This window comes from Saccostrea cucullata, unplaced genomic scaffold, assembly GCF_032062105.1.
Source record: "Saccostrea cucullata isolate Sc308-1 unplaced genomic scaffold, CSIRO_AGI_Scuc_v1 ctg906, whole genome shotgun sequence".
NCBI lineage: Eukaryota > Metazoa > Mollusca > Bivalvia > Ostreida > Ostreidae > Saccostrea > Saccostrea cuccullata.
In genome coordinates, this window is record NW_026934443.1 from 542,739 (window position 1) to 561,593 (window position 18,855).

Genomic DNA, 18,855 nt, shown 5'->3' on the forward strand with positions numbered 1-18,855 from the left:
TTGTATATGAGGAACAACATTGATTTTCCTGTCCATTGAACTCTCCAGAGCATTCATTTTTCTCAAAAGATTATTATTCAACCCTTCCGACGGTTGTCTTAATGGTTGAGAGTATAGCTGTAACATATCAAAGTCAACAAATCCCCACGCTCAATGAATCCCACGCATTCCCGATTTAGGATAGAATTTACAGACTCCAGCTGGTTTGGTACACGTGAATGTTTGTAAGAATTTCTCGACAAGCACAGGTTACAATTTCCAAGAGAGAAAAATCGACGTAAAGCTGCCAAGCTTGGGCACCAAACTAGAGCAAAGAGTTTCTGTCAATTTTAGGGTGAAAAAATAAGTACAGTGTATGATTGTCTGTTGTATAAATATCGGTTTCAGTGAGAATGCCTTGACGATAACCGAGGTGACATGATGAAAAGTCCTAAGACCGCGGAACATTAACTGGCAAAATTGGAAATATACAGCTTACGTCATTTCTATCTGTTACAATCAAAACATTCAGTGATAGACAACGAAATGGGCGGGTACAATTCGACGCGGACGTTTGGAAAACATCGGATTGAAATTGCAGATCGAAATTCATTTTCAATCCACCTGAGCTGTTTTCAAAGCAAAAAGTGAATGTAATGATCCAAAAATCAACTATATTTCAACATCCAAATACATATTGTTTGAAGTTTACATTAAGGTACTTGTTTACTCACGATATTTTAACAACAACGGGTCGCCATACTTAAAAATGTCGTAAAATTAACAAAATGTGTAAATGAATAGTTTTGTATTTAAAACTATAGGTAAGAGTAAAACATTACATAAATAACCAACATTTATGTCTATTTTACTCTAAAAGTTAGGTTTTCACACTATATTTGTTAGAAAAAATAAAGTAAATTCATTTAATTAACCACCAGATATAACTTAAATTTTTAGATATGATATCTTAGGCTGTCAACAATCAGTTGGCAAAGAAAAACCTCTCATACATTTTAATTTTGAAATGTGATCATTTTTATACATCTCAATTAAGCTTTAACATTTCTATATAGGAAGCTCTAAAGCGATGGAAAAGGATATGGTGGCTAAAATGGTCTCCAGAAAAGTGGAAGAAGGGGTGAACATAACAAATGTGGTTGCAGATGAGGACACCACTACCTTTTGTCATTTGAGAAATGTCCACTCAAACATTACAAAGATTAGTGATAAAAACCATATAAGGAAAATTTTCACTTCAAATTTTGTATGGTTTGCAACTGAAACACAGATCACTGAGTACTAAAGTTATTCGGTACTTCGTAAAATGTTTTAACTACATGTTGTCACAAAACCAAGGAAATACAGAGGGGGTACAGAGAGGGTTGGAAGCACTAAGCAGGCACCTTTTGGAGATCACAGCGCTTGCAATGAATCTTGGTGTTCCCATATCAGCAATCCGAAACAGAAATATTCTGCTTTGCCATATGGAAAACCACTCAAGGACAGTCATCTTCAAGAGTCCATTCAACTCATCTGCTCCAAGCTGCTGAAGGACACTTCCAAACTTTCAAGATTAGGAAGTACACAAGCAAATGAAGCGTTCAACAAAGCTGTCTCCCTAAAAGCTCCCAAGAGTCATCACTTTGGTGGATCTGCAAGTCTCAGTTACAGAGTTGCAGCAAGTGTTGCAGAGAAAAATGCAGGGCAGAAATATCTGATTGAGGTAAGTCATAATTATAGTTATGCAGTTGTCTGATGATGACAAATAACAATTCATATACTGTAGAAGTACTTTTTTCCGCGTGGTTTTAATGTACACTATGTACGCGGTCACAAATTTTCAACAGAAATTTGTCCAAGCGTACTTAATATAAATAAAAGAAATATAGTGAAAATCTAGAAAAACGACATAATTTTCTACCTGCGAAAATTGAGATTTCGCAGAATTATGACCCCGTGGAAAAAATTATGTCTACAGTATTAAAGATTAAGGTCACAAGTGAATCAGTGATATACTAGTAAATTTATTGAGCTTTGGCATTATAACATGTTGATAATTTTAATAGGTGAACAGAGGAGTTGGTCTCTCCCCAGGAAGACACACAAGAAAATTCTGTTACTTGCGGGATTCTCAATCAAGAAAAAGAAAAGCCATTGCGAGAACAAAGAGTGCAAAAAGGAAAAGAATGCAGCTGAAAGCCAAGAAGTGAGATTTTAAATCAAAAGCTATTATAAGTTATGTATACAGGGAAATTTTGGCTCATTGTATTTTCACCCCTTTCGCCCTCTAGCTTCTTCATTGGCCGAATTTAAAACGGGGTGATTTCAAATTACACAGCATAATTTCTAAAACAGAACTATGACTGGTTGAATTTAAAATGGAGCAAAATTATTTGCAAGTGCAAAACGGCAAAAAATAACCCTGTATACAGAATTACGTACTCCACCTCCACCTCCAACCTCTTTGTGGGGTTTGATTGTGTTGGACTTTGCTGTTTGTCATATACCTGGAGCTTTATCATAATTTTGTAAGGTATTCATAACGATAGTATCAAATGTTGACAGAACAAAATTGGTTGTGCATTTTATGCATACTTAAATATTTTAACTTTGCTCTTTTTGTTAAGTTTTGAAAATTAATTTTGTTTTGAGGGTTCAAATACTAGTTGTTCAGTTTTTGATGTTCAAAATTGTATTGCCTTTGCAGAGTCCAGACCACAGTATGTAAAGAGATAAGAGAGGGCCCAACATATCAGTCTGGGGTTGGAATATCTGATTCCAATGTTGTAGTTGATGAAATTCCACCACCCTCATCTGAACCACAACAGCAGAGTTTGTCAACTAAAGACAAAAAATTTGTCTTTTTTGACCTGGAAACAACAGGACTTGGTATTGATGAATTTTATTTCTCTAAACTAAATTTGTACAATTGGTTTTATGGAAAACTTAAAAAAAATTTGTCTAATCTAATTTATAAAATATGAAAGAAAGCCAATGCTGATTTTGGTACAAAAAATTAAAAAGATAATGAATGCTATTGTAGATTTTGGTAGTTTTTTTTGTAATAAATGTCATTGCTGTTTTTTTTTTATTTCAGCGAGAACATCACACATTCTACAGGTGGCTGCCATTTGTGGGAAGGAGACATTTTCTTCCTATGTAATGCCTAAGAAGCCAATTACACCCTCTGCCTCCACAATTACCGGCCTAAAGCTTGATAATGGAACCCTCTATCACCATGAGAGAAGAGTCAATGCTGTTTCAATTTCCAATGCACTTGGCTCTTTTTTAAGCTTTATTGAGAAGCAAGGCAACGTTATTTTAGTTGGCCACAATATCAAAAGTTTTGATGTTCATGTTCTTTTTCAAGCTCTAGATTCTTGTTCGCTGTTGGATCGAATGTTAAAATGTGTACAAGGTTTTTTAGATACTAGATTTCTATTCAAACTTGTCCATCCAAATTTGTGTTCATATAGCCAGCAATATTTATCAGAAGTGCTGCTAAAATGTACTTACAATGCACATGATGCTGTAGAGGATGTTTTGGCTTTGCAGAGGTTATTTGACACTGTTCATTTTTGTGATCATGGTGATGGTGAACATTCATCTTGTACATTTACATTTCAGTATGCTTTGAGTGTCCATAACTACCAGAAGGTTGTAGATAGAAACATTCCATCCTTACAAGGTTTGATTGATAAAAATGTTTTGAGTGTCAGAATGGCAAAGAAGGTGGCAGGTAGTGGCCTCAACTTTGATTGTCTCAGATTAGCACATTCTAGAAGTCCTGATGGCATTTATAATCTATTCACTGAGCAGTGTGACAACAAATCTGTCAGAGTTACGAAGTGCAAGAAAATTATTGATATTGTTACCCAGTTTTTCATGTCTTCAAACGAAAGTTAAATGATCACTAGATGTATATTCTCTGAAGTTTTGCTTCTTGTACTTTGCTCACAAACATTGAGGTCATATTGTGCAAAATTCATGAAAGAAGTTGATCATTAGTTTTGTCTTGAAATGGATGATGTTGAGTCATATAAGAAATAGTACATTCTATCTTTTACTTTGTTCATGCATTAATTCATTTCTGATTTATTAATCATTACATTTATTGCATGTAAATTTAATTTATTTTAACTAAATGATTAAAAAATTAATTTTAAATTATATTGAGTGTACTGGTTTTTTTCATACACTGCATGTGTATTCCAGAATTTTGTATGATCTCTTGGTTTTGCTATAATTTAAATCGAGAATGTGTAGAATATGGGACAATGGATTGTAATTAAGTTTGTTTCCCTTACTTTCCTAGAATAATGTCAATAAACTATTTTTGAAGTTCAAAAAATCACACCAAGTTGACATGAAAAGATTTTGTCAAGCAATTCAACTTCTTTTTATTGTACATTATAAAGAGAAATAATGGAATATCACATGAAATTGAAAAATAACAGAGGAAATTCAGGTTAATTGTAATAAAATATCTCAAAATTTTGATCATTGACACCCACTTTGTGATTAATTTTTATTTATTTCAGGGTGATTTCTGTATTTATAAAACAATCAATAAGAGTTATCATCAGCCAAATTTTTAGAATATGTGAATGAAAAAAGGTTTATTTATATGCATAAAATGTCATGAAACGGAGGAAATTCAGGTTATTTGTAACAAAATATCTCAGAATTTTGATCATTGACACCCACTTTGTGATTAATTTTTATTTCTTAGAAAATGTTCTCTGTATGTATAAAACAACCAATAAGAGTTATCATCAGCCAAATGTTTTAGAATATTTGAATGAAAAAAGGTTTATTTTTATGCATAAAATGTCATGAAACGGAGGAAATTCAGGTTATTTGTAACAAAATATCTCAGAATTTTGATCATTGACACCCACTTTGTGATTAATTTTTATTTCTTAGAAGATGTTCTCTGTATGTATAAAACAACCAATAAGAGTTATCATCAGCCAAACTTTTAGAATATTTGAATGAAAAAAGGTTTATTTTTATGCATAAAATGTCATGAAACGGAGGAAATTCAGGTTATTTGTAACAAAATATCTCAGAATTTTGATCATTGACACCCACTTTGTGATTAATTTTTATTTCTTAGGAGATGTTCTCTGTATGTATAAAACAACCAATAAGAGTTATCATCAGTCAAATTTTTAGAATATTTGAATGAAAAAAGGTTTATTTACATGCATAAAATGTCATGGAACAGAGGAAATTCGGGTTACAGAAAATAAAAACGTGATAGATTTCTGTAATAATTTTGTTGTTATTTTTAAGATAACACCTTGATTAATAAATTAATATGGTAGAATGTTTCAATTACATGCTCGCAAGAAAAATTTTAGTAAAAGATTGAAGTAACCTTTAAAAATCCATATCTACAATGGTGAATTCATGCTTTGATTTCATTGGCTAATAGCAAAAAAAGTAGGTCATTGACCTACATGTTTTAAAGTAGATTTTGTCAATACATACGTGTGTCTTGCTGATTTAATAGACGAGTTTTAATTATCATCAGTAGATTTTTTTTTCCTTCTGAGTAAACAAGTACCTTAATATGAGTTTTAGCTTATAATTTTAAGAACGCGAAATATCATACAAGACAAAGGTTATTTTTCAGGAGATATTTGATTCTAGAAGGGGGGTGGGGGGTAAAAATGGTCGAGTCAGGTCATGGCTTAACATGACAATATATATATTTTTTTAGGATTATAAGAGTACATGAGTTTTATACTTATTCTCACTGAAAACTGTTGGACAACTTTATTTAAAAATCGTTCAACCCCCCCCCCCCCCTCCAACCACCAACACAAAGATATACATATATTTACCAAACAGAAAAGAAATATTTCTCCCTTAAATATTTTTTTTCATTTAAAGCACTGGATAAAAAAATTCAAACTACCAAAATTGAAATTATTTGTCTTCTTGGTCAATCAGTAATAATGTGCCTTCTAGCGTAGCTGAGGTGGATTGAAAATTAATTTCGATCTGCATGTTTTCCAAACGTCCGTGTCGAATTGCACCCGCCCATTTCGTTGTCTATCACTGAATGTTTTGATTGTAACAGATAGAAATGACGTAAGCTGCATATTTCCAATTTTGCCAGTTAATGTTCCGCGGTCTTATCTAAATTTTACGTTTTTACACACCGACGTCACTGTCATGGTTGGCTGGAAACAAGTAACTCTGTGGCAACCGAAAAAAAAATTTGGTTGAAAAATTATAAGCAAATTGCACAGCAATATTTTGTTACCTTTTTATTCACTTATGCAATTTAATCATTAGATTCAATGGAACTTCCGTCATCCATACAATGATTGCAAGAAATTTATTCTGACCTGACGCCAAACACTTCATGGTTGAGTAGTTTTGACCAGCGATTTTGTGCAATGTAACCAAAATACACATCTGACAAATTTTCATAATTTTTCGCCACATAGTTAATTTTTTTTTCGCATATTATGTTCTCATGTGTTTCTTTTTCCTTTCAGTATAAAATGGTACTGAAGCACGAAATGTGTCTTTGAAAATGTAATGTTGAAATAAATTTTAAATACCATCCCCCTAAAAGAGACTTTTAAAGTTTTGAAGTTTTAGACAAAACTGTTACTTTTGGAATAAGCTAACATGAGTTTCATTAAATCATATGGAATGAAAATTCACACATCGACAGAATAAATATTGTTACATATAAAAATATATTGATCTTCGATTTAATAGAACGAAACTCATGGATCTGATGAAAGCAATGGCGTCCGAAGCAAATTGAAAGTGGTTGGGGGGGGAGGGGGGCTAAGTCTAAGAATTTTATTTTTGTTAAGTGTTTTAGACCCACAAAAAACCTGACAAGCAAAAAATGAAAAGAAAATGTCTCTTGTCAAAGAAAAAAGGAAATCCTATTTCGTAAGGGTAGGGGTGGGGGGAGGTGTTAATTCGAACTTCAGTAACATTTTTTTTCTAAACACCACCACTCTCCCCATTTTAATTTAAACCTATACCGCAGCGTGTCTGTGGAAAGTGGGGGGGGGGGGCTAAACCTATACACTGCATTGTTCAATGTCTAAACTAAGTCTTTGGAAAAAAAAGTGGTGAAGGGATAAGGCCCCCCCCCCCACCTTGCGCTCAGGTTCCGACGCCTATGGAACGGTAACCAATATCAAAAGTCCATAAACAATACAAAACAGGTGCAGAGCAAACATGAAGCAGTGAGCATCCCCTGCCGACCGATCACTTGCACCGTGTGCCCCCTGTCATGATAGGAAAACAACAAAAATAATATGATTATTCGGAAAATGTTCTACGTATTTTTGAATGACCGTTGTATATTGAGATATTGATGTTTGTACCTTTCTGGAGGAATGTTTCTGCCATTATTGACATAAAACTACAAGCCAGTTTGTCTCCCGCAAATTTCATCGGAATGTCCACACATAATCTCCTTAAAAAAGTATATACTTAAAAAGTAAACAAGAGGTCCATTGGCACATAGATCACCTGAATAGTTTTGACCATGCTGTTTTTACTAGATTTTTCCTTGTTATATCTTTTGTGACCCAACCCTACCAAAATGGTCATAATTTAGACAATTTGAAATCTACACTACCCCACTATGTTTTCGCATACCTTTCAGATTTCTGGTCTGGCAGTTGGTAAGAAGAAGATTTTTAAAGGTATTACCTATTCTTTTCAATGTAAATTTGTTGCCACGCCTTTCCACCGGTGACCACAATTTGAACAATTTAGAATATACACTACCCCGGGTTGCTTCCACATAAGTTTCAACTTTTCTGGTCCGGTGATTCTTCAGAAGGACATTATTTAGGTTTTTACCTATGTAGTTCGATGTAAAAATTGGATTCAAAATTGTGACCCGCCGTACCCCGGGGCTCATGGTTTGAACAGTGAAGAATCTACATTACCCAAGGATGCTTCCACATAACTTTCAGCTATGTGCTTCTTGAGAAGATTTGGCCATGTGCTTCTTGAGAAGATTTTTTAATCACCTCACCCTTTTTTGTCATTTTCTTGATTATCTCTCCTTGCGAAGGGATTTCATTTTAACAATTCATCCAAGGATGCTTTGGACCGAGTATGTTTAAATTTAGTCAGATGGTTCTTGAAAGAAAAGCCGAAATGTGAAAATCTAACAAAATAACGTATAGTTGGATGGAGGGACGATAGACAAAATGTGATCAGAAATCTCATGCCATGGGCTCAGGTGGTATAAAATGTTCTAAGTAATGAAAAAAAAAATTGCATCAAAGTTGGTCAAATATCTCTACTTAATAAATGAATGTAACCTGACTGTACGTAAATAAAAAAGAATGCTTTTAAAATTAAGGTTTATCGGCTTAAAATAAACAAAATGTGTCTTTTTTTTTTATCATCTTTCCAAACATGCATAATAATTTTAATAAGTACAGTTCCTTTGGACTTAAATCATTTAATTTATTGGTGTTTTATTATTTAGCAAGTAAAAATAAGTCAAATTGAATTAGGTTAATGCATCTAAATTTAAAAAAATGCTTTTTTATGCATGAAGTATTTTGGATTTTCAGCATATTATCATTCATAGAGAAGTAACACATTCTGCCATTTTTTAGAAGTATTTTGAAACATTACAGTATGTTGTGTTTGTTCGTTTGCTTTTTTTTTTAAAGATGCTTTAAATAAATCATATATGAAATCACATTGCCTAAACCTATTTACGATGATTTTCTTTTATTTAATATGCATGTATCAAATGATTTGTACAAGGATAATAATCTGTTTATTTATCGTGGAGAATGGTTGCGTATAAAGTTGAAAAGTTGTAGGTATTATAAGCTGTTGGTTTTGGTTAAATCTTGAGTTAAAATTGTCCAAAAGTTCTTTGAAATTTTTTTGTATAAACATCTGATTTACACCACTTCTTGAATATATTGTTGGACAATACCCTTGAAACTTCTCTTTCACTATTGTTAATATCTTACTGAGGATAAAAGAATCAAAGTTCCCCACTATTAACTACATATACGTTAACAGCTGTAATAGTGTGTTCAGCAGAACCGCAGTTACACGGTGAAAAAAAACATGAACATGATTTAGATTGATATTTGTCTATGGTTAAAAAGTCCCATCACATTTATTTACATTTGTTATGCTGTGGACTAGAAAAATGTCAACCACTATCGACATTGCAATTACATTCATAGGGAAAGGCTTCCTAGCTAGTTTTCTAATACAAATTTCTTTGCGTTGTCTACAGAAAAGATTATACTGAGTGACAGGCTGTTTGTGTGGTTAGAAATCTTTTCTACACCTATAACTTTCATTGTAAAGAAAGAATATGGTAAATTAATTTTTTAAGTAAAAAATCTGTTGACCCCTATAAATAATTTGAAATCTATGACCTCATGAGCAAAAACAAGTATTTTTGCACTGTTAAATAACATACTCTTGTAGGGTTTAATTAAAAATGTGTTGTTTTTGAGGATGTAAATGATATCAATACGTTATGTGCCACATAATTATCAATATCAAATTTCTCAGCTAACCCGATTTCAAATATTAAGTACCTAATCGCTCCCCATGCCTCAAAAATCTCCCACACAAAAATATTCGATATTATAGTTTGAAGAGAAAGTTTAACTTAAAAGAACATACCTTTGTAGCGTATAAGTATATGAATGAACGAGGTGCAGGACAAAAACAACCAGCAAAACTAAAAGCAAACAAAAAACATTAAGAAACAAACAACCAGAAGTCTCTTTCGAGACATTAACTCTACTGGTTGGTACATATAATAAAGGAAGAAAAAAATAGCAGTTTGGACATTAAACTTTTAAAAAGCAATAAATAGAATAATGATCCTTAATGAAGTCTCTTTTTGTGGCAAGATTGCAATAAGACTATAACTGTAGGAGTAGCTTTAAATAATATGTTACAGCATTATCAAGTTTAGGTACATTGGCAGCATTGTTCATCAAAATCAAAAACACAAAACGGATGATAATACGAGGGGTTATCAAAAAGTTCTTGGACTGAGGCTATAAAATAAGTACTATGTTGTCTGTGCTTTCAAAATTTATATCATGTATATGGAACATGAAAAAAAAATAAATGTTGAAAAATTTAGCCTGATACAGTGTACGTTCATTATTTGCCAAATTATTATAAAATGAAAACGACATTATACATGTATGATCACCCGGCGCTGTCGTCGTTTATATTATTTTCGTGACGTCCGATAACGTCATTGTTTTTTCAATGTCCGCTTCATCTACCTCATACAATTTTTTGATGAGATTCCCTGGAGCTGAGTAAGGACTTATAAACCCGTCCTGGTTATATGACTTTACAATGTCATGAAAAATGGCCTTCAATGAATATAATTTTCCAGTTGGATTAATACATTGGGAGAGATCCGCGCTTAATTGTGCCGGCATATTTTGCTTTTAAGAGATCAATATCTACAACACTTGATCAACGTCATTTTTTGACGTGATTGATATTTCACACCTTGACTGCAAATCGACATTAACTGTGTATCCCTTTTCTCTCTAAATCTATTTTGACATTAAAAGACAAGTACTCTGGATGCATATTATTTCTCTGTAGCCAGTTTCAACATATTTTAGGTCTATACCAGTTTTTCAGGGGCAAAACTTTTTAGAATGTTGGAAACGGAAACCCCTACCCCCTTTGACGTAATTTTCAAGGCCTCATTTGTTTGGACATTCCGTGTAAAATTTACGATAAAATTTCATCGAACTTCCAGAATGAAGTGAAAATTTCATATTTTATGGTACAATTATGTCCCGACACATACATGAGTTAAAAAAATTACATCCTGCCATGTCAGATGTCTGAATGCTCCACTGTACTGCCAGTGTATAATAAAATATTCTGTTTCATACACCAAACCGGTGTCCGTTGATAATATATTACATGGTGTCAGAAGTAACTCGAACTCGGAATGGCAACTCTTCCGTTCCATCAGCCCAGATTCGATTGGCAAGCCGGAGATCTGTACCAGGAATTTTGTCGGTTCAAGCAACACGTGGGTTTCATCTTCAATCAAAGGGCCACTAGCGAAATCCGATGCCAAACATAAGGCAGGATGGATCGGCATGTGGATTGGACAAGGAGGTAGGGAAGTGTACAAGACTTTTGTGTTTGTAAATGACGATGAAGACGACCCTAGGAAAATTTTGGACAAATTAGAAAACTATGTTCGCCCCAAGAAAAACAAGTGAATGGCAAGATTCAGACTTCACCAGAGAACACAAAAAGAGGCCGAAACTTTTGATAACTTTGTTAAGGATCTCAAAATCTTAGCTATGGACTGTGATTACGCTGATAATAATGATGTTTTGATTGACTTAATCATTAGTGGCATCAGGCATAAGAAAGTGCAAGAGAGACTGTTAGAACAAGGCCAGGATATCACACTCAAGAAAGCTATAGAAATTGGACAACAATTTGAACTGTCACAAGCACAAGTCAAATTAATGAGAGGAGAGGAAGTGTTGAAAATTGACTCTCATTCACAAAAGAAACACACAACCAAATTCAATGTGTCGTGCAACAAAACTGTTAAAACTGGAAAACCCAAAGCCTATAAAGTGTTAAACCAAATTGTTCAAATTGCGGTTTGGAACACGAACGTGGAAAGTGCCCAGCACTAGGAACCATTTGCAGTTACTGTAAACAACGAAACCACTGGAAGAAAGTGTGTCGGCGGCGGCTGAAACAGATCAAAGTCAGCACGGTACAGCGAGATACAGAGTCAGAGGAAGAGGAACTACTTACCATTAGTATGTGTACTTCCGTCAAGTCCAGTCAGGATGACAACTGGGACGTTCGTCTTGGTATCAAAGGTCAGCAGATTCGCTGCAGGATAGACACAGGAGCACGGACTAATATACTTACATCTGCTCAAATTAGAAACTTGGGAGGATGCACACTAGAGAGTTCCAACAAGACTCTTAAGTCATTCAGCAACCATAAGATCAAACCAATAGGATCAGTAACTCTTCCAGTTGTTTACCGTGATCATAAAACTAACGTTCACTTTGAAGTGGTCGACTTGGATCAAGAGAATATCATTAGTGCTGATACTGCACTTACTCTTGGGTTGATATACAAAACCGCTCAATGGCCCTGAGTGCCCCTTCACCGGCATACGGTGACGTCTCCATATGAGTGAAAAATTCTGCAGACTTCGATATCAGCTGTGACTGAGACTACAGAAAGTGCACAAAGTAAACTATCCAGAAACTATCCACAACTCGTAGAAACTACAGGAACACTACCCGGAGAATACCATCTCAGTATAGACGAATCCGTACCTGCAGTTATTCATCCGGTAAGGAAACTCCCAGCAGCAATTAAGCCCAGGGCAGTTGACAAGCTGAGAGAGATGGAAGCTAATGGATACATCACGAGAGTGGACAGGCCAACAGAGTGGGTCAGCTCAATGGTAGTGAGTGTAAAGGGAGAAAAGATACGCATCTGCATAGATCCAAGGGATTTAAATCGCGCCATAAAACGTGAGCATCACCCTATGAAAACTATTGACGATGTCATATCAGACATACCGAAAGCCAAGATATTCTCAGTATTGGATGCCAAATCTGGATTTTTGCAGATTCAGCTCGACGAGAAGTCATCGTACCTGACAACATTTAACACACCGATAGGAAGATATCGTTGGCTCCGACTACCCTTCGGCATAAAATCAGCACCAGAAATCTATCAGAAGATCATGGACAACATAATATCTGGAATCAAAGGTGCGTCCGCCATCTTAGATGACATCCTCATCGCAGGTGAAACACTCGAGGAACATGATGCCATACTTAGAAAAGTTGTGGAACGGGCAACAGACTACAATCTGAAATTGAACTTTGAAAAATGCAAAATTCGTAAGTCTAGTGTGCCATACATGGGCCATATAGTGTCGGACCAGGGACTCAAACCAGACCCAGACAAAATCAAGGCTATCCTTAACATGCCAGCTCCATATGACAAGGAAGGTGTCCGCAGGTTCCTTGGACTCATACAGTACTTGTCGAAATTCATTCCAAACTTGAGTGATTTGGACGCTCCACTAAGAATCCTTCTCAAGTCTGATGTGGAATTCCAGTGGAACCATGAACAAGACAAAAGTTTTCAGAAACTTAAGGACGTGTGTACCAAGCCACCAGTATTAGCTCTATTTGACGTGAATAAACCGGTCGAGATCGAGTGCGATTCAAGTAAAGATGGACTTGGAGCAGTCTTGATACAGGAAGGCCGTGCAGTAGCTTATGGTTCTAGAGCTCTTACAGAAACAGAGAAAAGGTACGCAAAAATTGAGGAAGAAATGCAATTTATAGTGTACAGTTGTCAGAAATTTCACAACTACATTTTTGGCAAGGAGGTCACAGTGTACAGTGATCATAAGCCGTTAGAGACTTTGTTCAACAAACCCTTACTGTCAGCTCCTATGAGGATTCAAAAGATGATGATAAAACTACAGTGGTACGACATCAATGTCAAATACAGGAAGGGAACTATGATGTACATTTCAGACACGCTATCACGGGCCTACCTAGAGGAAAGCGGTGAAGAGGACACAGAGAAAGCGGACATGATCTGTGTGTTATCCATAACACCCGAGAAATACTCCGAAATCCAGAGATCAACCAGAAGTGAACTTAAAACTCTCATGAGCACCATTCAAACAGGATGGCCAGACACAAAGAACGAATCTCCTTTTGAGGTCAGACAGTACTTCGACTCGAGGGATCAGCTATCCGTTCTTGACAGCATTGTGTACAAGGGAAGTCGAATAGTCATCCCACCCAGCTTGCGGAAAGAGATGCTTAACCTTATACACAAGTCTCACCTTGGGATAGTCAAGTCAAAGAGTCGCGCCAGAGAGGTCATGTATTGGCCAGCCATGAATCTGACATAGAACAGGCCGTAAGCAACTGTCCATCTTGTGCAGAGTATCAAAGACAGCAAAACAGAGAACCTCTAATGCCAACACCAACTCCAGATCTACCATACACTCATGTTGGAGCTGATGTATTTGAATTGAGAGGCAAGAAATACCTCAGATCAGAGACAACTACAGCCGTAATAGAAGCCATGAAAACAATTTTTGCATGGCATGGACTTCCAGGAAAACTCAGGTCTGACAATTCAGCTCAGCTACCTTCAAAACCTTTTGCGCAGAGCTTGGAATTGAACACGAAAGAAGCAGCCCTCATTTTCAAAGCTCGAATGGCGAGGTTGAGAGAGCAGTACAAACTATAAAGAACCTATGGACAAAGTGTGACGACAAGCAACTTGCTCTACTAGATTACAGAACAACTCCACTAGAAAACATTAATCTGTCACCAGCTCAACTGTTAATGGGACGCAGACCTAGGAACACGCTTCCAGCATCACAAGATCTACTTAAACCAGCAACACACGACCTAAGAAAAGTACAGCAACACCTTAATGTCCAGAAAGCCAAGCAGAAATTTTACTATGACAGGAGAAGAAATGTGAAGGAGTTATCACCCCTAGACAATGGAACAACAGTCAGAATGGAAACGCCTGGTTCAAAGTCCTTATTCCCAGGAATTGTCGTAGAGAAAACGGACAAACGTTAACCAAGATCCTATGTAGTGAAAAGCAAAGGAAGACTTTATCGCAGAAATCGGGTTCACCTCCACAAATCAAGCGAACACCCTCAAGACGAACCGGTTGAGCAGGACATTCCCATGGAAGACAGCAGTCCCAATGAGCCTACCATAGAAAATGCTGCTACACCTCAAGTCAGCGACAAACCCACCAATCACAAAAACGCACTCCAAACCAGATCGGGACGACTCGTTAAACCTCCTGAGAAACTCGACTTGTGAAGTGCTTGTAAATAATTCTGTTAGTAACTTTTGATTTAAGTTGCATCTAGTCAGCAGTTTGCACTGTGCGTAGGGGCATAATAATCCCCGTGCAGCTGCCAGAACAAAAGTTCTGCTATGTTTGTTATAAATAGTGTTCTTATTTGATTTGTTTATATTGAGTGTTTGAAACAAAATCAAAACTTTTGCCATGAACTATTGAACGCCTTACACACTTAAAACAGTATCTGTATGTTAAATGAAAAAAAAATCTGTCTTTAATTTTAGTGAGGGGGATGTAATGTACAATAGTATGTTTATGTACGACTTATCTAACACATGTAACGGAAGTTGGGGTTATCTGCCCTTATCATCTCTGTAAAACTACCCGCCATGTCAGATGTCTGAATGCTCCACTGTACTGTCAGTGTTTAATAAAGTATTCTGTTTCATACACCAAACCGGTGTCCGTTGATATTATATTACAATTTCTATTTTAAGTAACCATCGAAATCGAAAACCCATACACAGAATTATGTAATTTTAGTGTAGTGTACTTGTGTGCCAATCTACTTGTGTATCGAGATCAGACCAAAACTGTATGAGTAGTAGCATTTTGAAAAATTGTTTACAGACAGATAGACGGACGGACAAACACACAGCTATACCGACGACAGACGCATTACTCTGGTCTTTGGCCAGTAGAGCTTAAAATGTGAATAAAACGATGTACGAGGGTTATTCTAAAAATACGTAGACAACGTTCCTCATTGTCCTATTATTATTACAAGATTATAAATCAACACAGTTTTGTAAATAAAAACATTTAATTTGTCGATATATGAAGTTTCATTCCATTTGATTAAACTGAACTCATGCTAAGCAATTTTTAAAACAACATGTTTTGTTACCACGGAGCACGGTTAACCAACATTGTAACGTCCAAAAAACGTCGAGAAAGAATGATATTGCACTTAGTGTACTTAACGTGGCCCCCGGTAAATTGCGCAAAAATAAGGTATAGAAAGAAGCGTAATGAAATTAATAAAACAATTCTTCAAGGTCTAGATCGCAACTTTGCAAAATTACAGAAATTAAAAGTGAGTAATATAGAAGAACGAGACTGTGTTTTGTAAGAGGGATCAATGCAAATCACGAATCTCCATTGTTATTCAAAGTTATTCCGATTTTTAGAGCTGAAAAACATAGTGAGCGCATACTTGCCCAAATTCCTCAAAAGGACAGAAGGTGTAGAACTTTTGGAAATTCAACATATTTAAGGGAGAATTTTGGGCAAGCCTGCGCTCGGGGTTAACTTTTTGAAAAAAGGTACAAAACGCCGACAGTTTTCTTCACTGTTTACGGGTATTTACATGTCATTGACCTCATTGTGACCTGTTTAATATTCCAATTTACCACGTGATTTGTATACTCAGGTAACATTGTGAATACAAAAAAATCGATAAACCATGCAAGTGGTTGTAGATTTCATCGAAAGGCGTCCAACTTAGACTGTTTACATATACATTTTCAATCAATCAACATAGAATTATTTCTTTTTTGTCAAGTGTTTTAATAGGGTGCTGGAATAATGAATTGGAAACAAATGTATAACGATGTTTCATTTTTAGTCCTTGGATTTATGGGGCACGTTTAGAGGCTCAACGAGTTTCAAAGATTTAGCTCCCATCTTCGAAGTAGCATCATTCCTCAAAGTATTTTTGATTGTAAAAAATATAAGGACACGGGGTAGAATATGTAACAAGATTGTTAAATACTGACATGGAATTCTTACCGCCCCCCCCCCAAAAAAAAAACAAACAAACAAACAAACAAACTAAAAACAAAAAAAAAAATCGCACATACAATTAATGAAATTGTTTTAGTGATAAAATATCACCATATGCAGCATTGCAAAAAATATTCCGTACACCATTATTTGTGAGAAGTACAGGGTATTTACTGTACTTTAAAAAGTACGAAGAGAGAGAGAGAGAGAGAGAGAGAGAGAGAGAGAGAGAGAGAGAGAGAGAGAGAGAGAGAGATGTTTAAAATTGCAATACGACACTAACCTTTTAAAAAATATAGAAGTTTTCTTAAATATGATTTTCCCCGTTTTCATATACAAGTGGGCTCGGTTTATTTAATTTAGAGTTAAAATTCCACCGAGAAACGACCACAAGATGGGGGATCTGGATTTATAGGGATCATATACATCTCAAAGATCCTCCCCCAGTACCATCTTTCGTAAAAAAAAAATGCAATTCTTGAAAAATTGAGTTTAAAATTTGAGTTTGAAATTGTGTTTATTTTTCTGTATACAGTTTGTATTTTGTATTAAATACCAAAAGCCATTATAACTGGCTAAATATTACACGATGAAATACCCCGCCTACAATGAATATTTTTAATGTGACACAATTAAAACCCAACTCGACAAGCGCAACATTCCGGAATTAACACGAAGTATATGGCTTTTTAAATTACCATTTATAAAACTAAGACGCCGTTTTCAGTGTGAATTTTTGCAGGTAATATACCACAAAGATAACAAAGTATGAGTTAGGTGTAAAATAATAAACATTTGAGTTAATTAGATAAAGTTAGAGGGGTCCGAAAAGGGGCCACGGCACTATGCTTAAATGGAAACATTCTTTTCTTAAAAATGAATCCGCATTTATTATTTTATACACAGTTGGTAGCGTCTTCTCCATACATAAAAACGTATTCACTAATCACCTAACTTGCAAAAAATTGCGCAAATATAGCTTGAACTAGATTGTCATTTTTTTTTTAATTCCTTAAGCCTACCGCGGAACTCTATTAGTTCCGCAGCAGTGAAGTGCAAATCACGTTTAATGACGTTCCTAACTCTTTTTGGCAAGATTTTCAACTTAAACCTGTTTCTATGCATACCATGCATAGTGTGATTTAAACTTTATACGATTCAAAATTTTATTTTCAATTTCATACAAATACACGGCCTATTTTCCATACATTTCTTGGTTTATACATATTTTTTAAAAGTTTGTTAAAGACTGTAATGTAAAGCAAAATTTTATTGCTGCTCGCTGCTCCGTGATGTCCTCCAACGTCAGGGTTTTTGCCTTTTTTAATCAAATTAATATATGTTTAGAGACTGATATCTTTTTAACAGAACGACATATTACACATTTTAAGTAATACAACAACACTGAATTTAAACATGTAAGTTTGATTTTGTTTCAGCTCCATTTATTCGAGTTCTGGCTAAAGATAACATAAAGTGAAAATTATTAAATTACTTATCTTTGATGTTGCTCCGTGACCCCATTTTTTGGTGTTCTAAATTCTTGATAATTTATAAAAATACGAAGATATATTCAAACTTTTACACTCAAATTATTCGAATTTGTTGTTAAAATATGTGTATCAAATTTGGATATAATATATGGTTAAATAAAAAAGTTACGACAAAAGTCTACGAACTTTTTGAATGACCCTCGTATTAGAGAATAATGCGTAAATCAATGTTTTTAGCTATTATTTTTCTACAGAGAGAGAGAGAGAGAGAGAGAGAGAGAGAGAGAGAGAGAGAGAGAGAGGAAAGAGACTCACGCCATTTGAAAACGTCCATGTTTTAAAATGTCTTTTTTAATGCTTCCTTGATAAAATGCTTCCTTATTTTAGTATATGGGACAACAATGTACATGTATCATAAATCAAAGTTAAAAGCTGTCAAGTCACTGTGACTGTTCATCTACTATATGTATGTAGGAATAAAAGAAAACAAAAGGATACATGTACGTTCTATTTTTATATTTTGACACTTTTTTTCAATTTATACTGTATCCTGTTACTTCCTGTTACCCTTTCTCACTTATAATTTTTTCTTCTTCCTTGTTCCTCTGCGTGTATCTACATATTCTATTTCAGAATACTAATAAACTTCAAAACTGCTACTGGATTTATGAAATAAGCATTTATTCGTACCGCTAAAAATCTTATT

At 35.0% G+C, this 18,855-nt stretch overlaps 1 protein-coding gene and 1 pseudogene across 5 annotated transcripts in view; one reads left to right on the forward strand and one right to left on the reverse strand.

Annotated features, from left to right (window-relative positions):
- The window catches only part of LOC134240738 (uncharacterized), a 119,862-nt gene extending 101,352 nt beyond the window's left edge, over nucleotides 1-18,510 (reverse strand). For all 5 annotated transcript variants that reach the window (XM_062722823.1, XM_062722824.1, XM_062722820.1 and 2 more), the window contains exons 1-3: nucleotides 18,465-18,510; nucleotides 9,652-9,709; nucleotides 7,353-7,444 (exon numbers count right to left, since the gene is read on the reverse strand). In XM_062722823.1, coding sequence (XP_062578807.1) covers nucleotides 7,353-7,444; nucleotides 9,652-9,709; nucleotides 18,465-18,483 — 169 coding nt within the window. In that variant the 5' untranslated portion in view covers nucleotides 18,484-18,510. The remainder of the gene's footprint in view (nucleotides 1-7,352; nucleotides 7,445-9,651; nucleotides 9,710-18,464) is intronic.
- Nucleotides 1,025-5,553, forward strand: LOC134240737 (uncharacterized; annotated as a pseudogene).
- Nucleotides 18,511-18,855: the final 345 nt, after the last annotated feature.